At 34.8% G+C, this 24311-nt stretch overlaps 1 protein-coding gene across 1 annotated transcript in view; it reads left to right on the plus strand.

Moving 5' to 3' along the window:
- The first annotated feature begins 6619 nt into the window (after nt 1–6619).
- LOC129221488 (ras-related protein Rab-11A-like) overlaps nt 6620–24311 on the plus strand; it is a 37990-nt gene continuing 20298 nt past the window's right edge. The window contains exons 1-3 of the mRNA XM_054855970.1: nt 6620–7209; nt 7906–8101; nt 17164–17357. Of these exons, the coding sequence (XP_054711945.1) occupies nt 7170–7209; nt 7906–8101; nt 17164–17357 (430 nt within the window). The 5' untranslated portion in view covers nt 6620–7169. The remainder of the gene's footprint in view (nt 7210–7905; nt 8102–17163; nt 17358–24311) is intronic.

Below are 24311 nucleotides of genomic sequence, written 5' to 3' on the forward strand. Positions count from 1 at the left end.
GGGGATCGTCAAAATGGATATTTCGGGTGTCTGTTAGTTCCTAGGCACATATCCGTGTGTGGTCGGGTCGAAAAAAAAACTCAACATCCATTTGGGGATGAGCAAAATGGAAATTAAGGCCGATTTTTGGGTGAAAATTTTTTCCCGAATACAATACTTCCTTTTTTGAAAAAGGAAGTAAGAACTAACGTAAAAACCCTAACCCCCCCCCCCCCTAACTTCGGTCGTAAGACCAACTGGAAAATGTTTCTCAAAAAACTGCTTGCGCCAAATAATTACTGAATTGGAAGTACGTACATCATTTTAAGCCTAACTTGCATTGACGGCGTAATAAAACAAGTTGGCGAAAAAACTTGGCGACCAAAAGCTTGGCGATACGTCACCAAGTGTTTACCAAATTATAACACCACTTAAGTTTGCATTGATATTAACAATGATTTCCCCCCAAAAAGGTGCAAAAGACCCCCTTAGGAACATCCGAAAGCAACCAAAAGGGGAGGTGCACAACTAGACCCCACTACGAGTCTATGTACCAAATTTCAACTTTCTAGGACATACCATTTTTGAGTTATGCGAGATACATACGCACATACGCACATACGCACATACACACATACGCACATACATACAGACGTCACGAGAAAAGTCGTTGTAATTACCTCGGTGATGGTCAAAATGGATATTTCGCGTGTCTATACATTCTTAGGCACTTTTCCGCATGTGGCCGAATCGAAAAAAAAAATCAACATTCATTTGGGGGTGAGCAAAATGGAAATTAAGGGCGATTTTTGAGTGAAAATTTTTTCGCGAATACAATACTTCCTTTTTTGTAAAAGGAAGTAAAAACATGCTTATTAAAGCTTATATATTGAAAGTAAAATGGATAGTTTTTGATGTTGAAAGAACATGATCATGGATTGTAGTATCCCAGCTCTTATTTATTTTTTCAAAAGTTATTATCATTCATGAAGTTTTATTGTCTGACCACTGCTAGCGAAAATGTTTAATTTAAAATCGAAAAAAATAATAATTAAAAAAAAGAAAACAACGGATAGTAAATGTCAAAAATTTGCACAGCAAAACTAACGATGTCGGAAATTACTTCATAACAGATTCTTATCAAAAATTTTATAGTCGACGTTCATTACAACAACCCCTGTAGTTCGAAAAAGTCTGTCACTGCAACTGAAAAAGTCGCTATAACGTAAATGCACATCATATTGCATGTTATTTAGTCATTTTTAAAAATACTGAAGTCACTTTTACCAATTATGTTTCACGTTAAAAGGGAATTCAAATACGAGCAAAATAAAAATTAATACAGTTTTTTTTTATTTGACTTGTTAGAGGGTTTACACATAACTTGAAAACGATACACATAACGAAAAACACACTGGAAATAACTGACAGAAATCGTTTTTTTTTAATTTGAGAACAGAATTTGAAATCTTTAAAAATGTCGTTTTCTTCGTATTTAAATACTGTTGAAGACTTCAGATTTACGACTTTTCAAAAAAAAAAAAAAAAAGACTTTAAAGTGTGTTTACCGTTTCTCTACGGTTATCATATTTTTTTCAAAACAGTTTCATCATCGAAGAAACTCTTTCAGTGGAAATATTTCACCCGCAGAAGCATAAAAGTTTTAAACATCAGTTTTTTAACAGTCTTAAGAATAACAAAAAATTCCATTGTTTTTACAATAAAATAAAACAAATATTTCGGGCTGTGGCGTTTTCCCCTATACAGTTGCACGTTAATATACCGGAACACAAGCCCCTAAAAATTTCAATGCCGCAATCTGTGCCACGACACCCCGCGCCATGGTAGTCCCCCCGAGTAAAGAATTAATGCGATATTTCTCACACGCTTTGGTGGTGACCAAATATGGAAGTGAAATGTCTTGTCAGATGCAGATGTTGAATTCGCGCCGTACCTTCCATTTCTGAACAAAACTCGCTAAATTTGGCGACTTTACTAAAAATTTCGGCAATTTTTAAGACATCATATTTCGATAACGTGGTCACGAGGGCACGTAGTTTCAGTTCCATAAACATGTTTTCCAATGCTCTTTCGAATGCCACCAATTTGGAATTTTTTTGAATTTCCTTGATCGTGATGTTTCCTGGTAAGTATTTGTAGACCTTGTTTAATTAATTTTATTTTATTGTTAAAAGTTAACGGGAGTAAGAATGCGCTCGTTGCTTTAGCTCATAGACATGAACATGAGTTTAGTAATTTTTGTGATGTATTTTGTAGTTTTGTAGTTATGATTCTGATCCTTCTCCATGCTTGACGAGGAAGCAATATTCCCTCCCCCCCAAAAAAATTACATACGCCAAAACTTGTCGACCATCCCCATTCCCGATTTATCTCAAAAGCAAAGCAAAAATTGAAAATTATTTTAAAAGCCTTGCTTAAAATAATTGCAAACATTTATTTGTTAACAAACACGAGGTAGCAACAGTTAAAAAATTTAAATCATCGCGATTATCTGGTCATCTGGTGGTTTCCAACAATTAAAATCACGAGAAATACGCAGACGACAGTCTATTATGATTTATCTTTCTTATTATTGCAGTTATAAACCTATTTTTATTCACACAAAAAAAAAAAAAATAAGAATCCCCATGGAGCGATTGGCGCCAAAATTGAACCAACGCCAGTTTACATATGGATTGACATTTATTCCAAATTTCATCCAGAACGTAGCATTCCTTCTTGAGATATGGCACGCAAAATGGAAAAAAAGAACGTTCGAGTGCGTCACCCCTTTTCAGCTGTTGACACCAAAATAGAATCAGCTCTTATACCTTCTATGGGCTACTTGTTGATTTTTTTTTTTTTTTTTTGATTTCGTTTATTATTTCTTGAGATACAGAGCAGTCACATTTGACGACAAAAAACGTTCTACAGCTCAACCCCCGCTTGAGCTATTGACACCAAAATGGGATCAGCACCTGTACCTGTTAGGGGAAATTTATGGACCAAATTTTGTTTGATTCCACCAGTTACTTCCGGGGGAATAGTTGGCACGCATAACTCAAAAAACGTCCCATTGCTCCACCTCCCCTTTGGAGGAATTCACGCCAAAAAACAACGGGCACAAGTTTACATCCCAGTAAGCAAAATATCTTGCCTCAGTATTGCATAAAGGTTGACATGCAAGAAAAATCATCTTGCATTAATACTGCCTCAATGTTGTTATGTTACTCCCTTTATGCTGTCAGCAGGCTGCCACAATATTGACTGACAAGGTGTATGCAGCATAATATCAGGAAAATATCAAGGTAGGCTGCTTTTGTAACATTGCATACGTATTGATATGACAGGATAATATCAAGATGTTGTCATGACAGCATGAAATCAAGGTCTAGGCAAGATGATCTTGCTTTTGTAATCTTGCATACGTATTGATATGACAGGATAATATCAAGATGCTGTCATGACAGCATGAAATCAAGGTCTAGGCAAGATGATCTTGCTTTTGTAATATTGCATACATATTGATATGACAGGAAAATGTCAGGATACATTGACATGACAGTATGAAATCAGCACGTTTGCAAGGTGTTTTATCCATTTATTTATTTGTATTATTTTCACTTCAAACTCGAGAATTAAATTTCAATCTTTAATTATTTCTGTTATTCTTCAAGATAGTTTTCTAGCCTGAGAATAATTTCTTAAAGCTGACATCTGATCGGAAATTCATATAAAGATATTAATAGTACTCACAATTTAATTTAAAAAATGAAAGTTTCTTCGTTTTGCGTAATACTTGACTTATTTTTTAAATTCATGCTTCTAATTGTATTATAAAGACATAAAATGCTTAGTTAGGAATAATTGCGGAAGTTTTTATAGCACTAAAGGTAGCAAAATAATAAATAAATAAATAAATACAATAAATAAGTACATTTTCAAATGGATGTCAGCATTGAAAATATCCCATGGACAAAACATATAAATTTATCTTAAAGAATAACATAAATACCATTGAATAAAATTAATCTTACGTGAGATTGAAGTGATAATACGAAATTCTGGGCTTCATGTCCTTTGTTTCAAAGTCTAGGGACGAAAAAAGTTATTTTCGCCATTTCTAACATTGATCGCACATCGTCTGCAATATGACTTGTTTAGTATATATTAATAAACAAATGCAGTTATCAGTCATTCATAAGTTTTCCTAAAACAATACTATTCCAGACTAATAACTAAGCAACCAACTTAACGAAGCAAAAGAATGCAACGCCACGTGCAGCATCTCTGAACCGATTGAGGTCGAAGCAGGAAGAATGTGCCAGCAATGCGAGGGATGCTGGGTAGAAAGAACTGTGCGCATGCGCAAGTATCAACGAAGGTCCACCTGTTCTATTGTGTACTAATTACCTTGACGGCGACAGCATGAAATCAATATCATCTTGACGGCGACAACATGTATGCAATGATGTTATTATTGTAAGGTAATATCAGTATTGATATTTTAAGATGAATGCAATGTTGCATACGTGTTGTTATTGTAATATTGCTTTTTAACCTTTATGCAAGCTTTATGTAGTATGAAACACGTCAATATTGACGCCGTCAGTATAATATCAAGATCTGTCAGGGTTGATGCAAGAAATTTTGCTAGTAGGGTAGGGGCACATAAGTGTAACGAATTTCGTTCGATTTCATGCGGATGCTGTAGAGCGGTCACAAAAACTGGTCACACACATCATACGTGACACACACATAGACATTTTTCAAAAATGGTCGAAATGGACTCACACATCTCAAAACGTTCGAATCCGTCAAAATTCGAAAATGTGCACTCATCCAATACTTTCTTATATATATTAGATATAGAAGAAAGTAAAAAACGAAGAGGCACAGGTTTAAAGGGGCACATGTTCGATGGCGCAGAGTAGGGAGGGTGATCAGGCCGAATAGGGGGCGGGCCAGCCCATGCACCGGCCCGCGGGCCAATGGCGCGGCAGGGACAGTCCGCAACTGATCATGGTGTGTACGTTCTTACGTGATTGCAATTTGTCCTTTGCTTAACATAAATTAATTTCTTTTTTATTTTCGAGCAGTCACATTTCTTATTGTTCTCACTTGACTGTTTTTAGCGTTAAAATGATTTTATTCCCCCCCCCCCGCTTCCCTCTGCAGCACCACCGTCGACCGGCCCGTCCCGATGCTGCTCCTCTTGCGTCCATATCCTGAATGCACACGCATACATACACACCTACACACACACACACACACACACACATATATATACATACACGACTTTTACACATACACATACCAACACTCATGTCTGCACACAGACACAAAACACACACGCCTACACACATATACATACACACACGCCTACACACACATACACACACACATACAAACACACGCCAACACACACATACATACACACACGCCTACACACACAATATGCACACACACACACACTCGTGATTGAGAAAAACATAAATTGAATTCATGGTGTAAAAATTCAAATTATTTTTTTTCTTAAAACATTAATTTAAATTTATTGAAAAGTTTCAAACTAAAATGTATTAAAGATAAATTCCTCCCTCTCCCTCAAAACCAGGGGGAGCAAAGCCACACCCTTAAACTCCGAAATGGGAAGATTGGGCACCGGGAACATTTGGCGCCGAGCATTTTGGGTGCCTAGCATTTTGGGCGCCGAGCATTTTGGGCGCCTAGCATTTTGGGGCGCCGAGCACTTTGGGCGCCGAGCACTTTGGATACCGAGCATTTTGGGCGCCGGGAACTTTGGGCGCCGGGAACATTGGGTGCCCCAGAACATTGGGCACAATGTGCTCGGCGCCCAAAGTTCCCTGCTCGGTGCCCAAAGTTCCCGGCGCCCAAAATGCTCGGCGCCCAAAGTTCCCAGCGCCCAAAATGCTCAGCGCCCAATCTTCCTAGACCGTTAAAATAGTTACTAGCAGCACATATGCCTCGTACCCAGCATTGGCCAATGCTGGCGTGTTGTGTTGGCCAATACTGAACTCATTTTTGGCCATTAGATAGGCCTGCACCAAATGGAAAACTTTTTCAAACATTGGGCGATACTTGTGCGCAGCATTGGCCAATGCTGCCGTGCTGTGTAGGCGAATACTAATACCCATTTTAAGCTAATCGTATAGGAATGAGCTTTTCGTTTCATTTTTTCCATTCAGGGTCATTTGTAGACAAGGCATCTGAATATTAAGACCCGACTATAACTTTTGAGGACGTTGTGCAGTGCACATTTTCGCTTTGCGATTTGAAAACGAGATGAAAACTTTAAAAGAAAATTCAGATTAAGAATTTACAATTCTGCGATATGAGATAAATTCAATTTTTTAAGTCTTCAGATACAGATTTGGTGCCTAATTCAAAATGGTTAGATTTAAGAAATTAGAATAAAATTTTAGATCTCCCAATCTCGTCCTATGACGAAATCCAACCAAACTGAAAACCGGAAGCTACGTCATGAAATGTCAAGCTCTTTTCGAAAATGTATTTCCGTTTGCCAAATCTTATGTGTGCGTGTAACCATAAATAGTGTCACTATTTTGACAAAACGTAATCCAAGTTAAAGTTCTCTCGATTTCCTATTCTGATACCTCGATACATTTGTATGTTTTACAAGTTTTGAAAATATAATTTAATTCTTCCGGTGGCGCTGCATCTGGGAGGTGGCACTAAAACATTTCTTGGGGGCAGCCATATTGATAAGATACTAACTGCGCTGTGAATTTTACAATTACTTTAAAGTTGACGCAATGATAAGTTAACTCCTTCCGTGGTTAAAAAAAAACCAGAAAATTAAATCTTTCGCTGTTCTGGATGCGGTGCCCACTCGTGGACTCAAGTTAGAAACTCGCAATGAATTTTCAACTATTATAATTGTGATAATTATAATACAAGTTGCCGGAAAACAAGACGGTACACGGTTATCGCTCGTTGAAAACCTTCAAAACGCCCAGAAAGTGAATTGAATAATTGGAAAAAGTTCTGACTAACTCTTGCAGTCAGGTTCTTATCTTCCAGTGTTTCTCTTCTTGATAATTTGCAGTCCTCTGTTCACGCCTTTCTTGACGGCCTGTTTTAAAAGTTAATTCTTCCTACTTTTGTTTATTTTTTACAAAGTGAACATTTGACGTAGCGAAATAACAATGGTCACCAAAGATGATGAATATGATTACCTATTTAAAGGTAAGAAAGTTCAAAAGTTTGTCATTGCTTTTTAAATATTTAAATGGTTTGACTCAAGAATATTGACATGACACGTTATTATTCAACTAATTATTCACATTGAAAGGTTATTCTGCGTAAGTAACTCATAATACGCAGTGCTGTGCATTCATAATTGAATTACGTATTTCAGTTCATAATTTGCGTGATTCTTTTTATGATTGTATTACGTGCAAATATTATTATTATTATTTATTTACAGTGCAACACTAACATGTCATTTTTCGAAACCTTTAGCGTTTTGACCTAAAATCGTCGATTTTTGCTGGTATTGTAATTTTGAAGATTATCTTGCATCATTTATTAAGCATATGAGTGATGTTTGCTATTTGAATGTGTAGATGCGTCAATAACTTATTTCTTTTCTGTGTATTTGTGTGTAAGGTTTAACTTCATTGCATGAACCAACTAGTTTTATAAATGTGTTTAAAATGTTATACAGCTATAAAATAGATATATTTAGTGTCAATGTTATGCTTGTTTAAAACTCATAGGTAATAATTTAAAAAAAACTATTTAAAGGAAAAAAAAAAGCTCTTATTTTCAAGTTCATTATTCTTTGAATAATAAATACTCGAATTTGACTATATTTTTTTTCTTTCAAATACTAATGGTATTTTTTTGCTAGTGATTTTTATAAAGTTTTGAATTTTTTAGTGGTGCTGATTGGAGATTCTGGTGTAGGAAAGACAAACCTGTTGTCAAGATTCACAAGAAATGAATTCAGTTTAGAAAGTAAAAGCACAATTGGTGTGGAATTTGCAACTAGGAGTATTCAAGTTGATGGCAAAACTGTTAAAGCTCAAATATGGGATACTGCTGGACAGGAACGGTATCGTGCGATTACCAGTGCGTAAGTAACCTGCATTTATCGAATTTAAAATATTATTTTCATTTGCTTCAGTTTCTTGATACAATGAAATTTTTATTTAATAGCTGTTTGCAAGATGAAAAAATGAAATTTGTACTTCTACAGTAAATTTATTCTAGAGTTCAGTGATACAATATAGCATGAGTGGAGTGTTATCTGTACTATTCCTTTTAACGCCATAGCCTATGAAATTATAAGAAAAAATAATAAAACAAAATAAAAAAATATAAAATTCTGTAAGGTTTTACTTTTTTCCTCCTGGCATGTTCAAAGTTACTTTTTTCTTGCATTGTATATGGGCTGTTTCCACACATTTTACTTTTACGTAACAACGTAAAATTTTCGATTCCTTTCAGGAAACATTCTCTTTTCAATATTTTATCAAAATTTTTTTAGTTTCTAAGTTCTTACTAAGGGGCTGTCCGTAAATATTGCACTTTTTTTTTTAGAAGTTTTTGACCCCCTCCTTGCCACTAAGGATCACATAAACTTACCCTTTGTCATATGTCACACTATTTCCATAAACATATTCAAATTTTAAGAATCTTACTTATTCCCCTCAAGGCATGACATCCACTGTGAACTTCTCCTAAACTAATAAATACACTATTTTCAAAGCAGCTGGAAACTTAATTCAATGAAAGGATTCAGCCAAATGTTTAGCTATTTTTTTTCCCTGAAACAATTAATGCCTTGATAAAAAGCACTGATAACGTGTGTAAATAATTGCCAATAGTTTAATGATCTAGTGCAGGGGTTCCAAACCAATGAAGTTGCGGTACCCTTTTGAAGAATTAGAATTTTCTCAAGGTACCCTCGTATTGATCTCTTACATATATTTATACCATGGACAGGTCGTGACACCCCTCGCCTCTTCCTATGGCAGCCAGTTTGGGAATCCCTGGCGTAATGAATTAGAAATGAGACATCAATATGTTAATTTTGTAAACTGCTAATAGTTTTTATTTTTATAATCATATGTATGTCTACTTGACACAGCTAGACATTGTCTAGCTCAGAGGTTCTAAAGCTTTTTAGATTCACAGCACTTTGTGAAGAATTAAAATTTACCCTTGCCTAGTTCTATTATATACATATTATTGTTGCAATGGACACTTACCAGCACCCCTCATCAGACCCGGATAAAATTAACTTTCTGTGAACTCAAATAATTTAAAAAAACATTTCTGCATAAAATAAGTCTCAAATCATGTAATATATATCTATACATAAAACAAGATGTTTGTGTGTGTGTTTGTGGCGCGCATCCTGGGAAAACGGTAAGGCCTAGGAAGATGAAATTTGGTACACAGGTGCAGTTTTTACTGAAAATGTGCACCTCGGTCTTCGATTTTTGATATTTTAATTAGAAAAAAAGTTATTTAATGTTTTATGTTATTTTTAGCACTTTTTAGTACTCTTGACCTGACAGATCCAGAACCAATCACGCCAGACGGATATTTTTTGTACTATTGTGTAGGAAATTTAATTTTAAATATGATGAATGAAAAAAATTTTGAAGATGGAGCAATTTTTGTATTTTTTATAGATTTTTGAAAAAACCTTTATTTTACATTTTTTTCTGGGTTTAGTTTTTTTCGAAACCCATCCTGCGACAAGTATTGAACCCTCAATTCTAAAATTTTAGTTGGTAATAGTAAAAACATTCCGCCCCCTTCAGAAGAAAAAAGTTTAGAAAAATACGCAATAGTTTTTTTTTACAATTTTTTTAATGGCAGAACACAACGCGAGCTGTTCGCTTGCCTGCTGAGTTCTGAGCTTACCTCATCACGTGATCCAACTGAAATCGTTTGCCTTCTCTTCACCTTTTTTTTTTTTTGCAAGCGCTACTTTTTGAACACTACGGGGAACATAGAGCCTTTGAGGGCTATTTTGATTAAATAAATAAAGCCCGCGATTTTTTGCATGATCTTAGTTTCTGTTACAAATTGACGGTTAGGTTAGGTAGATACAGAGATAGATAGAGGTTGAGTGGACAAAAAATGTTTTTATTTTCAAATTAATACTTATATAAATAGAAAAACATTGTACTGTCAGGAGGTAGATATGCGCAGATCGTATAGATTGATAGATAGACAAATATAGAGTTCGATATAGCAGATGGACAGCAAGAAAGAGGCATGCCCGTCATTTAAGGAATTTCAACGGGGTGTCAGTGCCCCCCCCCCCACACCATGACTTTGAAAAAACAATGCTTTCACATAAAAGTGGAAGTGCTTTTTGTTATTTTTCGACAAAATTTGCATGAAGAGTACGTCGTTTGTGTCTCCCCCTCCTTTAAAAATATTCCAAACGACGGAACTGGAGATAGATCTAGAAAATATTTTATTCAAACTACTAATGATATACATAGATATAGATTGATTGATACCGCCACGAAATTTGTTTAAGCAGCCGCCGAAGGCGGGCAACATCGGTGTGAAAAGGCGAATGCTAATATTGAGAAAAAAGAGAAACATTGATTAATACCATCGCTAAATTGTCTAAGCAGCCGCCGAAAGCGGCAACTCTGGCGCAAAAAGGTGAATGGCGTAAAAAGGCGGACCAGCTGGTCGCCGCAGGCGGCTAGTTTTCAATATTATTATTTGGAGGACCCTCAAAATTGGTGACCAACTTTAGTGATTTGCCAAAATAAATATTTGTTTAAAAAATATCAAAATTGTCTGCAAACTTTAAAAATTTTCTGCTAACAGCATTTGCGTGTTCGTCTCTTATCTGGGTCTGCCCCCTCATCTCTTCCTGTAGCTCCCCAGGTTGCCACGCCACTCAGTTTCTAGACCCCTGGTCTAGCTGTAATGCCTGAAAATCGAGAAAAAGAAATTTTTCGTAAATGGGGAATGTCCATTAAAGAAGTTTTTACTTTGTAAAACCTATTATAATTTGCAATGAAAGCAGAAATAGCTCCAGTTTCACTGTAAGATTTTTATTTTATTCATTCTATCAACATTATAGAAATTTTGTTATACCCCTTTGTTTTAACAAATTAGTCTTCTATAGTTATCTAGGATTTGCAATTATAATTTTATGAATATGTAACCATGGGTGCAAGACCTTCCGTCTCAGGACGGATTTCCGTCTTGGACAAAATTTCCAAGACGGAGGTCGGGACGGAAAGAAATTCGATGACTTTCCTTCAATTTTTACATAAAAGCATTTTTTTCAAACTTAACTTTTCTTTTTATTACTGGACTGTGGGTCGTTCCATAACCACGAATTTACATCGACATTCTGGATTGATTGCTCAATTAAGGGATGTGCATAGAGTGATTTTATCTTCCTATGTGACGGATATTCTCTTGCATGATTCTGCCCCTGTGCATTACAAGATCTAGAATTCTATTATTTGAAGACCATGTAGTTGCCCGCTATTCTCCCTGATTTTTCGAATTAAGTCTCTACATTAAAATTTTAGCCTTTTCTCATGCTATTTTTGATCATCCTTTCGTTTTTTTTCCCATTTGCGTTTTTTTTTTTCTTGCAAACTTTACACGCAGAAATGAAAATTATGTGCACTCTTAAAATGTCTTAAAGTTGAATCTGAATCAACAATTGAGAGTGATTGCTGACGGGATGAAATTTACGCCATAGCAAAAGACCAGGTAAAACGGGAACTATCAGGGATTTTGAAAATTTAAAAGAAAATTGGAATTTTGGAAAGAATCGGATAAAATTTCAAGTTGGTTTGAAACACCGATGGGCAACTGTTCCAGCATTTTTGACATGTTTCTGGTAAATTGTTCTAAAACTTGAGGAATCACTTAATTCCAATTTCATTCAATATAACACAAGATATAATGTATGGGGGGAGGGGGAGAGAGAGAAAGGAAACGAGTAAAATAACGGCAGCCCGAGTTGGCGAAAAACCGCTGCTCTTGCGAAGAAGGTAAGTCCGTAAATTAACTCACGATATACCTTGGACAATCTAAGAGGGGTAGGAGCTACTCAAGCGCTCCAGAATAAAATATCAGAAAATTGAATAAAAGCCATTTTTGAAGCTAGTAGTGGTTCGGAATTTCTCTTCTGCAAACTCTTAAAAATTTAAAAGTCAAAAATGTTTAGGCTGTCTTTGATGGTGTAAAAGTGGGGGGGGGGGGAGGTTTTAAAAAAAATCGGAAACTGGATTCTTAAAAACATTAATTTAGGCAATCTTTGGCGAATTTATGAGAGATGGTTTTGGTGTTCTAACCTGAAAATGTTTTGTAGCTGATGCATTAAAATTTTTTTTGAAGCTATACTTAAAAGACTTAAGAGAAAGGGAATTTGGGACCCTCTTCTGAAAAGTGTTTGTAATTGAAGTCGTAAAAATTTTAGGCTATCTTTGGCAATGTCAAGAGGGGGGGGGGGGGGTGCTCTCTTTAGGCGAAATATTGAAACTGGAGTCTTAAAAGCACAACTTTAGACCTTCTTGGGGTTCAGGGTCCCCTTCCCCGAAAAATATTCAAAGCTAAATTATTCAGAACTCAGCTTTAGGTAATCTTTGGGGGACTTAAAGCTTTCAAATTCCCTCTTCTTATCTCAATAAATTTTAGAACTTAAATTTGCGGTTCCCCCTTTTCATCACCGAAGGTTTAAGAATTTAAGTCAAATTTAGTAAACTTAGGGAAAGGAGTTCGGGGAGGGGGTGGGGGGTACTCTCTTCCCCGAAAATTTCTTCATGCTGAAATATTAAAACGCTATTTTGGCTATTTTTGAAAAAGTTGAGAGTTGGGGAATTTGGGGATCGAAATTGAAGTCTTAAAACTCGGGGTTGTCTTTGGCGATGTGGGGAGGGGGAGTTGCTCTTTCAACAGAAGAATAAATCTTAAACGCAAACTTACACTGCCTTTAGTAAACACAAGGAGAGTGGGAGGGGTATTTTGCCGCCCAGCCCGAAATATTTCGGTTTCTGAAAATTTATGAGCTTTGTTTTGGGCTATCTTTGGATGACTTAAGGGGGAAAGGAGTAAAAATCTTCTTTCAAAAAGTTTCCAAAATTAAAGTATAAAAACTTTTACGCGGTCATAAGTCATGTATATAGGTAAAAAGGGTACTGTTTCCAGGGAAAATAATTTAGAAACTGAAGCCATAACAACTTAAACCTAGGACATTTGTGGTGACCTCAGAAGAAGGGGTTCGGGAGTTCTCTTTCGAAAATTTTTCAATGCTGAAATATTTAAAACGACACTTTAGGCTATATTTGAGTGTTTTAAGAGGGATGTGATTCGGGGACCCTCCTTGGGGTGAGGATTCAGTTCTCCTATTGCTTTTTTAAATTACTGAATACTGGAAAGTGTACCTCGTTTAAAAAATATATCTACTTCACTGAAGCGGTTTTTTATTGCTAATTTCACCACCTGCTATCTCATAAAAGAATTCCTTTTCAAATGAAGACTGGGGGGGGGGGAATGGTGCCAGTTCATTTTCATAAGGCGCCTATACCCTTCCCCCACCTTTTCTTATTTTCTGGTTTGTTTGCGCTATCTTGGGTAGACGTTCCGAAGAGAACTGATTTATGTTGTAAAAGTAAAAATTTTATATCCCAAGCGATTTTATTGCTGCAATAAAAATGTTCAGGATCGTCAAAAAACTAATGGCGAGGAGCCCACCGCTTACATTACCCAACATCGTCTAAAATTGCATTTTTGGAACTTCAATTTCGAAATATTGCCGAAGGAGAGTTTCTGAACTCCGTTTCAATAATGCATTCAAAAAGCGTTAAAACATTATGAAAGATAGAGTACAATTTTGTCTTTTTTTTAAAGCTTGTTTCGGGTAGAGCCCAGAGCACCCCCCCTCCCCCCATTCTCTAATATTTCTGAAGGTCGCCCAATATTGTGATTTTCGGATTATCTGTTTGAAAAATTGAAGTAAGAGTCCCTGAACCCCTCTTTTCATTGAACTTTACCAAAATGACCCATCATTCCATTTTTTGGAATGATTCAATTAAGAAAAAATTCTCGGGGAGAGCCCCCAGACCCCCCTTTATTGACGATTTTTAGGTTTTTGGAATTACAATATCAAAACGCTTAAATATTAGAATTTAAACTAGATTCATGTTCTTAGAAAAGTCAAAAGCTTAAAATTCAAATCAAACACAGATTCCAAAACTGTCATATAATTAAAATCTACAACATTTATACACATAAATTTTTCCTTAAGCACGCATTCAGGGGGGGGGGGGCTGAAAATATTTTCCGTCTTGAACACATCACCAAACTTGCACCCATGTATGTAACATGTGACATTCGCTCTTTACCACCCTTTCGATGATACAGGTTTGACAGTATGCACACTTGGGGAATGTCAAAAGATGGGATTTTACACCATGACCAAAATGTAAAGTGGGACTTATATGGGAACTGCCTGTAAATGGATCTTTGTTAAGTTCAAAATAAAATTGCGAGAAATTGCATGATCTCTCGTCCTGGCTCAGACCTACAAATGTTATACTGTGGAACCTCGAACACGCTTAGAATGAATTACTGCTAAGACTAATTACTTGTGTGATCCTGTCCCATGCTTTGCTTCTTCTTATTTAATATTAGATAAAATACGGTTTAAAAGGAATTTATTTCAAGTTAGGGAGGGGTCACCCCCCCTCCCCCCCTTTCACCAGGTTAGACTGTACACAGGGTTCGCACGCTCCAGGAAAACCTGGAATCGTCAGGGAAAATGACATAGTTAAAAATGTCGAAAAAAATTTCAAATTTTGCCCCCAAAAAATATTTTTATTTCATTCTTTTTAGTATAAATGTTTTTCAGAAATAGTAAGAAGTTACCATCACAAAACTTCACCTAATTTTTTTCATAAAAATGCTCCATTCTTAAATAAAAAAACTACAAACATGCCTTAAACTTTAAGCGATTGTCAATAAAATTTATCTTTGCTCACCTCTGGAATTCATTTGTGTGTTAATTTAATTATAACCATTTAAATATTATTCCCTAACTAATTTGCATTTCATGGCATACAAATTTGCCTATATCTCCTTACTTAGGCCCAGATCATCTGTTATTGGCATAGATGATAACGATAAAAATACTATTATATATAGTTGAGGCAAACCTAACCTGGTAGCATTGTGAAGGCCTAAGCAATATTACTGTTGTATGGCACCAAACTTTTACGGTATGAACTAATAACCACCTCCTTTTTGAAGTCTGTTAAAAAACATAGTAAATTTGTTTTTCTGACACCCCTGTTGTAAATCCAACTGATCCTTTGAATGACATTGTAACATAACTTCATTTTATATGCATAATATTTTCAGTGATATAACTTAATTTTGAATTTGTAAAAGGGTGGTTATGAAGCTAACTTATACAGTTACAGGTCATAAATCATAATTTGCAACAAAGAATTGGTTTGGAAAAATATCATTCATAAAAATGTGTTTTGTTAATGAATTTTTGCAAATATTTTTATTCATAAAAATGTGTTTAAATGAAATTCATAGTAGAATATTGAGTTATAAGGTTTAATTATTAATCTTCATGTGTAGTTAATAGAGACGTACCGAGTAGCACTTTGACCGAGTAGCCGAGTACCGAGTACTCGGCCTTTCACTACTCGGCCGAGTACCGAGTTACCGAGTACTCGGCCTTTCACTACTCGGCCGAGTTACCAAGTACAAATTATGTTTTAAAAAGAACCACCGACACACATGTGATGAATTTTGAACTTATTGGAATAGTTGTATAGACCTCCTTGTCCATACAATAGTTTTTAAAACTAAATTCCTGCTGAAATTTAACTACGCATTATATAAACAATTTTGTTTGTGTCAAAAATTTTACAAAAACATTATTTTTAAAATTGAAAATAAATAAACTAAAGGTATGATTAATCGAGTTGGTATTAAAACAAATTACAGTAAAATCCCTCTAATGTGGACACTAACAGGACAATTTTTTTTGTTCGCAATAGAGAGGTGTCCACAGGACAGGGGTTTAATAATGTTATTTGCATTGGAACTGGGGAATTAAAAATTGTCGGCATAGAGGGGTGTCCGTTAGGAGGGTTTCACTGCATACCAATCAATTATAGTTCTAGTCCGCCAAACATAAATAATTTTTAAAAGCAGATAAAACAAATGTGCAGGAACACTACAGACATGTGTTTCTGCCCCCCCCCCCCCCCTCCCGTTACAAGGAACCTCTATTTCAATGCATACATGTGAGCTAAAGAATGTAAAGACATTCGACAAAAAACATCCGACTTTTGTCGGAAAAAGGAATTTCTTGTAACGCCAAAACACGTGTCTGCAGTGTTCCTGCACTGTGCTTTTAACATTGTTTTATTTCCTTTTATTTTTTCAGCAAAGGTATTTTTATATTTTTTATAACTAATTTTTGTTTGTAGCAAAAATCCATTTTTAATATGAAAATTCCATATTTTCTATACTTACCTCTTTTGCATAATTTTTAATAAATAAGTTTTATTAACTTCGCGGACATTAAAATAAAGATTTTTTCCATTGAAGCATTACAAACTTCATTATTCTCAAAATTTAAATTTGACTTATAAATTTTAATTGTAAATGATTGCAGAATATAATGCTTGCTCTTTTTTTTTTAAATTTTAGTATCTGTCTTGGATAATATTCAATTTTTTTGCAACTACTCGGTATTGGCCGAGTATCTGATCAGAATTTGGCCGAGTACCGAGTACTCGGCAAATTGGCCGAGTAGGCCGAGTACCGAGTAGTTACCGAGTACTCGGTACGTCTCTAGTAGTTAATGTTTATTGGTCTAAGGTTTTGTTCAAAAATGTATTAATTTTATCTTACAAAATTATAATTTATATGGTAAGTTTTTTTCAAGTTTCCATTTCTTCCAGCCGTTTTTTCCTCAGTTTCGCTTTAAAAAGGGAAGGCCAACCTTTGAAATAAAATATCTACTTTATATCAAGTTGCATGAATAAACAGCATCTAAGTAATTTTGTTTATTGAAAGCACGTTGTAGACGTGTTTCTTTCAATTTGAGAAATTTCGAAAATTTGTAGAATATTTTCAGAATACAGAAGTTAATTTTTACCTTTACAGCTATTATCGTGGAGCTGTTGGTGCTTTGTTGGTATATGACATAGCGAAACACCTCACTTATGAGAACGTAGAACGCTGGCTGAAAGAACTTCAAGATCATGCTGACCAGAATATTGTGATTATGTTAGTAGGTAATAAAAGTGATTTGCGACATTTGCGTGCAGTTCCTACAGATGAAGCTAGAGCCTTTGCAGGTAAATGGCTTAAATTTTTTCTTGTATAAATTTTTTCTGCACATGTTTTTAGTACATTATTTTTTTCCTTAATATTTTGAGGGTTATATTGATTTTGACAGTAGTCTCTGCCTAATGTGTTCAGTTCTGGACGTAATGATTTTGATAACAATAGCCGATTAGTAATAATGAACGAATCACAAAATTGGGTAACTCAATTGGTTTAAGGCCCCACATACTGTGCTTCAAAATGAAATGAGAGGGGGGGGGGGAACCCCTCACATTGTATTTATACACAGTATATCTTCAAAAAATATTTTTTCTTTCTGATAGTCCTGAGTTAAAGGTACAACCTGTTGCAGGCGTAATGGCATCTCCCTGCATAGCATCTATGCTTTCATGTATCATCACTATCTGCAAATGCCATATCCACGAGAGTTTTGACCTCAGTTGCTCCACCACATGAAGGAATTTGGGATTTTGATGCAAAATTGCAATAGAAATTTAACTTTGCCACAAGCCTTCCAAGCCAAATCAGTACTTGAGGGATCTTTTACATGCTGCATAATCATAAGACATGGTTGCTGTCGATTTTATGCATCTTGAAAATCCACCGACTTGAGCCAGGCAGCCAGATTCAAACCTATGCCTTCGGGTGCAGAGTGGTCTAGCCTTTACACCATTCTGTCATCTGAAAAGAAATATAAAAATTAGAACTGTAATTTAAAAAAAATAGATTGTGTGCTATTTTTCAGAAGTTCATGGAAAAATAACTTGTAGTCAATGTTGTCTCCCAAAAAAAGATTCTTATCTAGTTACTCCCGACCTCACTACGTGACTGATCTGGAGAATGGCTTTTACGGTTTTCAGCCGCCACCCTCTTGAATACTAGGAGCATTTTTCATTGCCTCATCAGTCTCATCAATCTATCTGCTTTTCTATTCATAATAATAGGTAAATCTGATTATATTAATGCGAAGCAGCAGGGATATTTTGATCCATTTTAACCCATGACTTGTTTTTTTAAGATGTCATGTGTTCAAGGAATTTCCCATCATTTTTCAATTTCCTGGTCGACAGTTTTTGCAGAGTCGTGAATTGGTGGAAAAGTTTTCCATTTCCCTGATCCAGAAACGAATAACATTAAGCAACACAATGATCACATTAACAGGGCTCATAGTCCTCCTATATTTTCTCAATTTATCAGATATTCTCCTATATTTTCTCGCCAATTCCTATATTTTTTTTTGTCGGATGTTAAATGCTACCCAAAAATGCAAAATCCTTAGATTCATTTTTTTTCTTGCTCTCCCGTACTGTGCACTCTTTGGCATATGTACTAAACTTCTGTTTGATTATTTTTATAAAAGATACTAATTATAGATGATTTTATTTGCAACTTTTAACTTGTTTTCAATTATTTTTTTCTTTTAATGAGTTTACTTTGTAATTTTAATGGTATAACAAGTTAACTTTAAGTGTACTGCTGTAAAGATTTTGAAAGCTTTTAATTTTATCACATATAATCTAACATGTTGTTCAAATAACTGGTTGAATATCAAATGATTATTTTTGAAAATGCTGTATACAGATTTTGGTACAAATTCTACTTTGAGTACTTCAATTGTTTCAAAGCTTGTAGCTCGCTGAAAAATGTAACTATCTCGATGAAAAAAGTATCATTTTATAGGATTTTGTCTGCCTTTTTCAAATATGTACTTATTTTGCGTGTAGATTTTCCAAAAGTTTCAGAAGTCCATCTTCATCTCAGATTTTTTTTTTGATTCATTTTTTCCATCTACTCTATTATAGTTACAAATTAGACAGGATAATGGATAGTTCTATCCATTATCCAGTTCTAAGAGGGCTCTTCAAGCATCCCCTTTCATTTGGCAGATTAGGTCAAATTCGCTCTTTATACATGTGTGTACATATATATACACACATTAACTAACATAATGCACGCATTATGGAGAATGCTATTACAGTGAGCATTGGGCAATTGAATCAGCCACTTTAATGAATCAATTCCTCGAAAACGAAACGAAATCCAGTTTTAACCTTAAGAAACTGCTGAATATTTGAACCAAACATGCCACTTAAATGAATCAAGCTGATGAGACTGATCATTTCTCACAAACCTAATGCATTGGCGTAGTCTTTTTTTCTTTGCCTTCGTTTAGTAAAGTTAATTTTTTTTCTGTAAATAGTAAACGGTAGGGGAGGAAGAGTGCAGGGCTCCCAGATGGTTCGCTTTTCCCGCCAAAGTCTGTTTTTTAGGATAAAGTCCGCTTTAGACCGCTTTTTAACATTTTGGTCCGATTAGTCCGCTTTTATGTTTTTTTTACCTAAAAATTGGATGTTAAAAGCTTTCACATTACTTTAAAAGATTCTCTGTGCTGATGTCTGTTGTGCCCAAACACGCGGTCGCGGCGCCTTTTTTCTATTGAACCCAACTTTCCCGTACTATTTCGCTTCAGATTGACGTCAGTACTCTTTCAACCACTGCAGCAATAGAAATCTAACAAATAGAGAGATTCGGGGGGAAAGTTATGACATCAGATCGAAGCAGATCGCTACCGATATTTCTCCAGAGTTCGTGCGCACTTGAAAAACCTTGAAAAGTGCTTGAAATAAAAACTTCATTTTTAAGTTTTTGAAAACCTTGAGTTTTTAAACGTTGAAAAAAATGTGGAAGTTTTTTTGTGCTTGAAATCGGTAGAAAATAATTAAATTGTGCTCTATTTTTTTTCTTTTCAAGAATATTTCATCAGTGCAATTTTCTGAACTTGTGTTCGATATGCAGCAGCACGAAAAATTGCTTCCTGTGTTTGCGAGTTCAATCTTTTTGCATCTTGTAAATATTTGGATATTTTTGGCAATCGGAAGTTATTTTGACATACGTCTCAACAGATTAGCTTATTTTATGTTTAATTTCAATAGATAACAAACTAAGTTTTTTTCAGAACCATGGCAACATTGAACTTACTCGGACTTAGCAGAAAAGTGCTTGTCGTATTTGAGATTTCAATGTTTTTGCATCTTGTAAATATTTTGATAGTTTTGTCAATCGGAAGTTATTTTGATATAGGCCACAGCATATTAGCTTATTTTTGGTTTAATTTTAATACATAATAAACTTTCTCATTTTTGGAACCATGGCAATATTTCAATTACTCGAACTTTGCGAAAAATTGCTTCTTGTGTTTGAGATTTTAATCTTTCTGCATCTTGTAAATTTTTTAATATTTTGTGTAATCGAATGTTATTTTCACATATGCTATCTTAGACTAGCATTTTTATGTTTAATTTTAGTTATATTTCGTTTTAGTAAATAATAATAAATTTATTTTTGGAAAACATACCAACAGTGAACGTACTTTGCGAAAATTTGATTCTCATGTTAAAGATTTCAATCCTTTTGCACCTTGTAATTATTTTAATATTTTTGGAAATTGAAAGCTGCCTCAGATTATATTTAATTTTATTTTAAAATAACTAAAAACTGAAATACTTTTGTACTTTTTTATCCTTATTTATTATTGAAAATACTCATGAGCATTTTCAATTTGAAGATATATCTCCATGATTTTAAACTTGCACATTTACTGATTACATTAAGCTATTCACTAAAAGCAGGCTCAACTTTACATTCAGTGTATTATCACTAAAGCAGTATTGGCAATTTTTTGGGGGTGTGGGGACTTCAATAAAATATTTTCTTTTTTACTAATTTTTATATATACTTGGAGACAGTTACAATACCTTGGTGGCAGAACAACTAATACATACATGTAAAGAAATGATTTGGATAGCATACTAAGAAATGATTAGCAAACCTCTAATAGTTTTGAACTTAGGCAATAGCGTAGCCAGAAATTACGTCCTGGGTTGGGTGTTTGATTACAAACCCTCATATGTATATAAACTACCATATTAGGGTTGGAAATATGTGTTAAAACCAAGGGTTCTAGGGGGGGGGGGGAGATTATATCTTCTTGTTTTGCTGTACCTTATATCAAAATGAATCCTGTTTAAACTGGTTACGTGAAAATTTTTGTAAATGACTATGTGCTAAGGTGTTTACAGTAAGAACTGTATCTAAAAGGACTTAACTAGGTATGCACTGATTCATCGATTACTTAGCTGATTATTTATAATCAACCAGTTTTCACCTGTTAATTAGTAGGAAATTTATTTTTCAATTAAAATTACTCTGTACCTTGGTTTGAGTTGTTTACATGCTTGCTTGTTGCCGACCCCCCCCCCCCCCCCATCTAAATGTTTGTAAATAATATAATTCAATGGAAAAAAAGTTCAGTTCTACAGATGGTGATAAAGGAAGTATATCATTAAAAATCATTATTATATTTAATTAACGAATTTTCTTCACGTATTTAGCATCAGGCAGATAATTTGCTTTTTGGTGTTTCCCTGGGTTTAACTATAAATGGTCCTCCCATGGTCCTCTTTTTACCCTAACTGGTCCTCTTTGGTCCCCTTTTTGATTGAAAATGGTCCTCTTTTACCCTTTTCTAAGGCTAAAATGTGTTGGGAACCCCACAGAGTGTTGCATGCTTTGTGTAATGATTTTTCTCATGAAATGTCCAACAAAACCATAGAGACAAGAGACATGGAGTCGACGGGACTTTTATTCATTAGTGTTAGTATTGAAGCAGTGAGGTACCGGTACCGAGGACTATGTGTAGATTTACGACATTGAAAAAAGAATGTCCAAAATAATTATTACCTAGTTTTAGCTATCAACCAGAGATGCATTTTTCAAAGCATGTAAGTTAAAATCTGAATTTTGTAATTTCTTTTTCATACTGTTATGTGATAAAATTCTTTAAATAATCATAGAATGGATATTTTGAGTGTGCAGTATGCTTCTAATAATCTCGTTTGGCCAAAAATTTATTAAAGTTCTCTTAAATTGTAGGTAGAATTGCACTTTAAAAAAAAAAGAAACATGCGTACACAATTTTGCTAATTTGAACCAAAATCGTCTTAAACAAATGACATAAGCAACTGTGGGTACAAAAATTCATTTGCTCTCACATCTGTGACTCTTCACATTGCTATGATATAGAATTGTATTGATAATGGCTCTCTGTTTTTTCTTTTTTTTTTTTGTACAGTGATCCAAACATATCTACTGTTATATAGTTATAAAACATCCAGGGTTGGGTTCTTCAACGTGTGTGGAATGATAATACCAAAATAAGGAGGACAAAGTAATATGAACGTCTAACTGTTTTTATTCACACTCCATGGACTGACTTTCCCAGCCAAAGCATTGGCAACCGCGCATGCGCTACAAGTCGATGCTCATTAGTATACAATATGTTACACGTCCTTTTTTTTTTTTTTTTTTTTAAACAAAAAAAATTGATTTAAACCAAACACAATTTAAGCATGCTCTAAAGATTAAAATGATAAAGACAAATAAGTGCAAAAATTACTAAAACAATCACAATTTAAACATATACTAAAATACTAAAATATTCAAGAAAAATAAATGTCAAAAGTTTTTTTTTTTTTTTGTTTAAACATAGTCCTGGAACCTGAGGGGTCTTCTTATTATGCGTTTTTCTCGTTTGGGGGTTGAGACATTATCAGGCAGAGTCTCAGTTAGATTTTCAGATGAATCCTCCCTTACTATTTGGGTGGATGGCGATTTTAATTTTTCCTTATCTACATCCAACTCCATGTTTTCTTTACTCTCATCTGGTCTAAGGTGAATTCTATTTCTTTTAAGTTCACTTCCTGCCGCTGTTTTCACTAAGTAAGATCTGGGTGTATTTAACTTTTCTATAACTGTCCCTGGAGCCCAATCTCGGTGCCCTAGCTGTACGAAAACTGGTTGAGTTTTCTTTAGAGTTGACAGTTTTACAGCTGATCTGTCATAATATTCTTTCTGTTTATTTTGCTGCTTTTTTAAAATCTTTATTGTTTCATCTGTTGGGAACTTTGGTGTGAGAAGAGATGTTTTCTGTGGCATTACAGTTCTAAGTCTTCGTCCCATAAGCATTTCTGACGGTGATAACAAACTGGATTTTGGAGTACTGTTGTATTCCAGTACTGCTAGGTTGGGATCTCCTTTGCTTCTAATAACTTTTAGTAAAATTGATTTCATCGTTCCAATAGCTTTCTCTACCATTCCATTTGATTTTGGATACTTAGGTGACGATGTTACAGGCTCTATGTCATACGACTTAGTAAAATTTTGGAAAAGTCTACTATCGAACGGTGGACCATTATCAGAATGCAACCTGCGTGGTATACCATGTGTCCTAAAAATTTGTTTCAGTGCATTGATAACTGGCTCTGCTGTTTTCTTTGTCAATTTCTTAATTTCTATGAATTTGGAATGGTAATCAACACATAAAAGATAGTCTGTTTTTTGTAGATACATGAAATCAATAGCTACCTCCTCCCATGGCAGTGTTGGTATACTGTATGGTAGTAAAGTTTCTTTTACATTAGCACGTTGATGTTGTTGACAAATTGTGCATGCATTAATGAATTTTTTTATATCTTCACAAAAATTTGGCCAATATACGTTTTTTGAAGCTTTGTTTATGCAAGATGTTATCCCTTGATGGGCTGAATGTATGTTCTGCAAAATTTCAGCTTTCATCTTTGTGGGAATTACTAATCTATTTCCCAGAAATATTAAATCGTTGTAACAGTGAAGTTCTGCTTTCTTGTCCCAATAGCTTCTAGTTTTCTCAGGCATCTGTTTAAAACTTTGCGGCCAACCTTCTTCAATGTATTTTTTTATTAAAATTAGCTCCGGATCATCTCTAGTAGCAATCTTTAGAACTTCGGTCTTCTCATCAGTAGCTGATAGGACTGTATGAACAACTGCTGCTCCTGCCTCTAAAAAACTAGTATCTTCACTACCTTTCAACGGTGTCCTAGACAATGCATCTGCGATATATAATTTTTTACCTGGTACATGTTTTAGTT

This window comes from Uloborus diversus, chromosome 4 (genome assembly GCF_026930045.1).
Source record: "Uloborus diversus isolate 005 chromosome 4, Udiv.v.3.1, whole genome shotgun sequence".
Lineage (NCBI taxonomy): Eukaryota > Metazoa > Arthropoda > Arachnida > Araneae > Uloboridae > Uloborus > Uloborus diversus.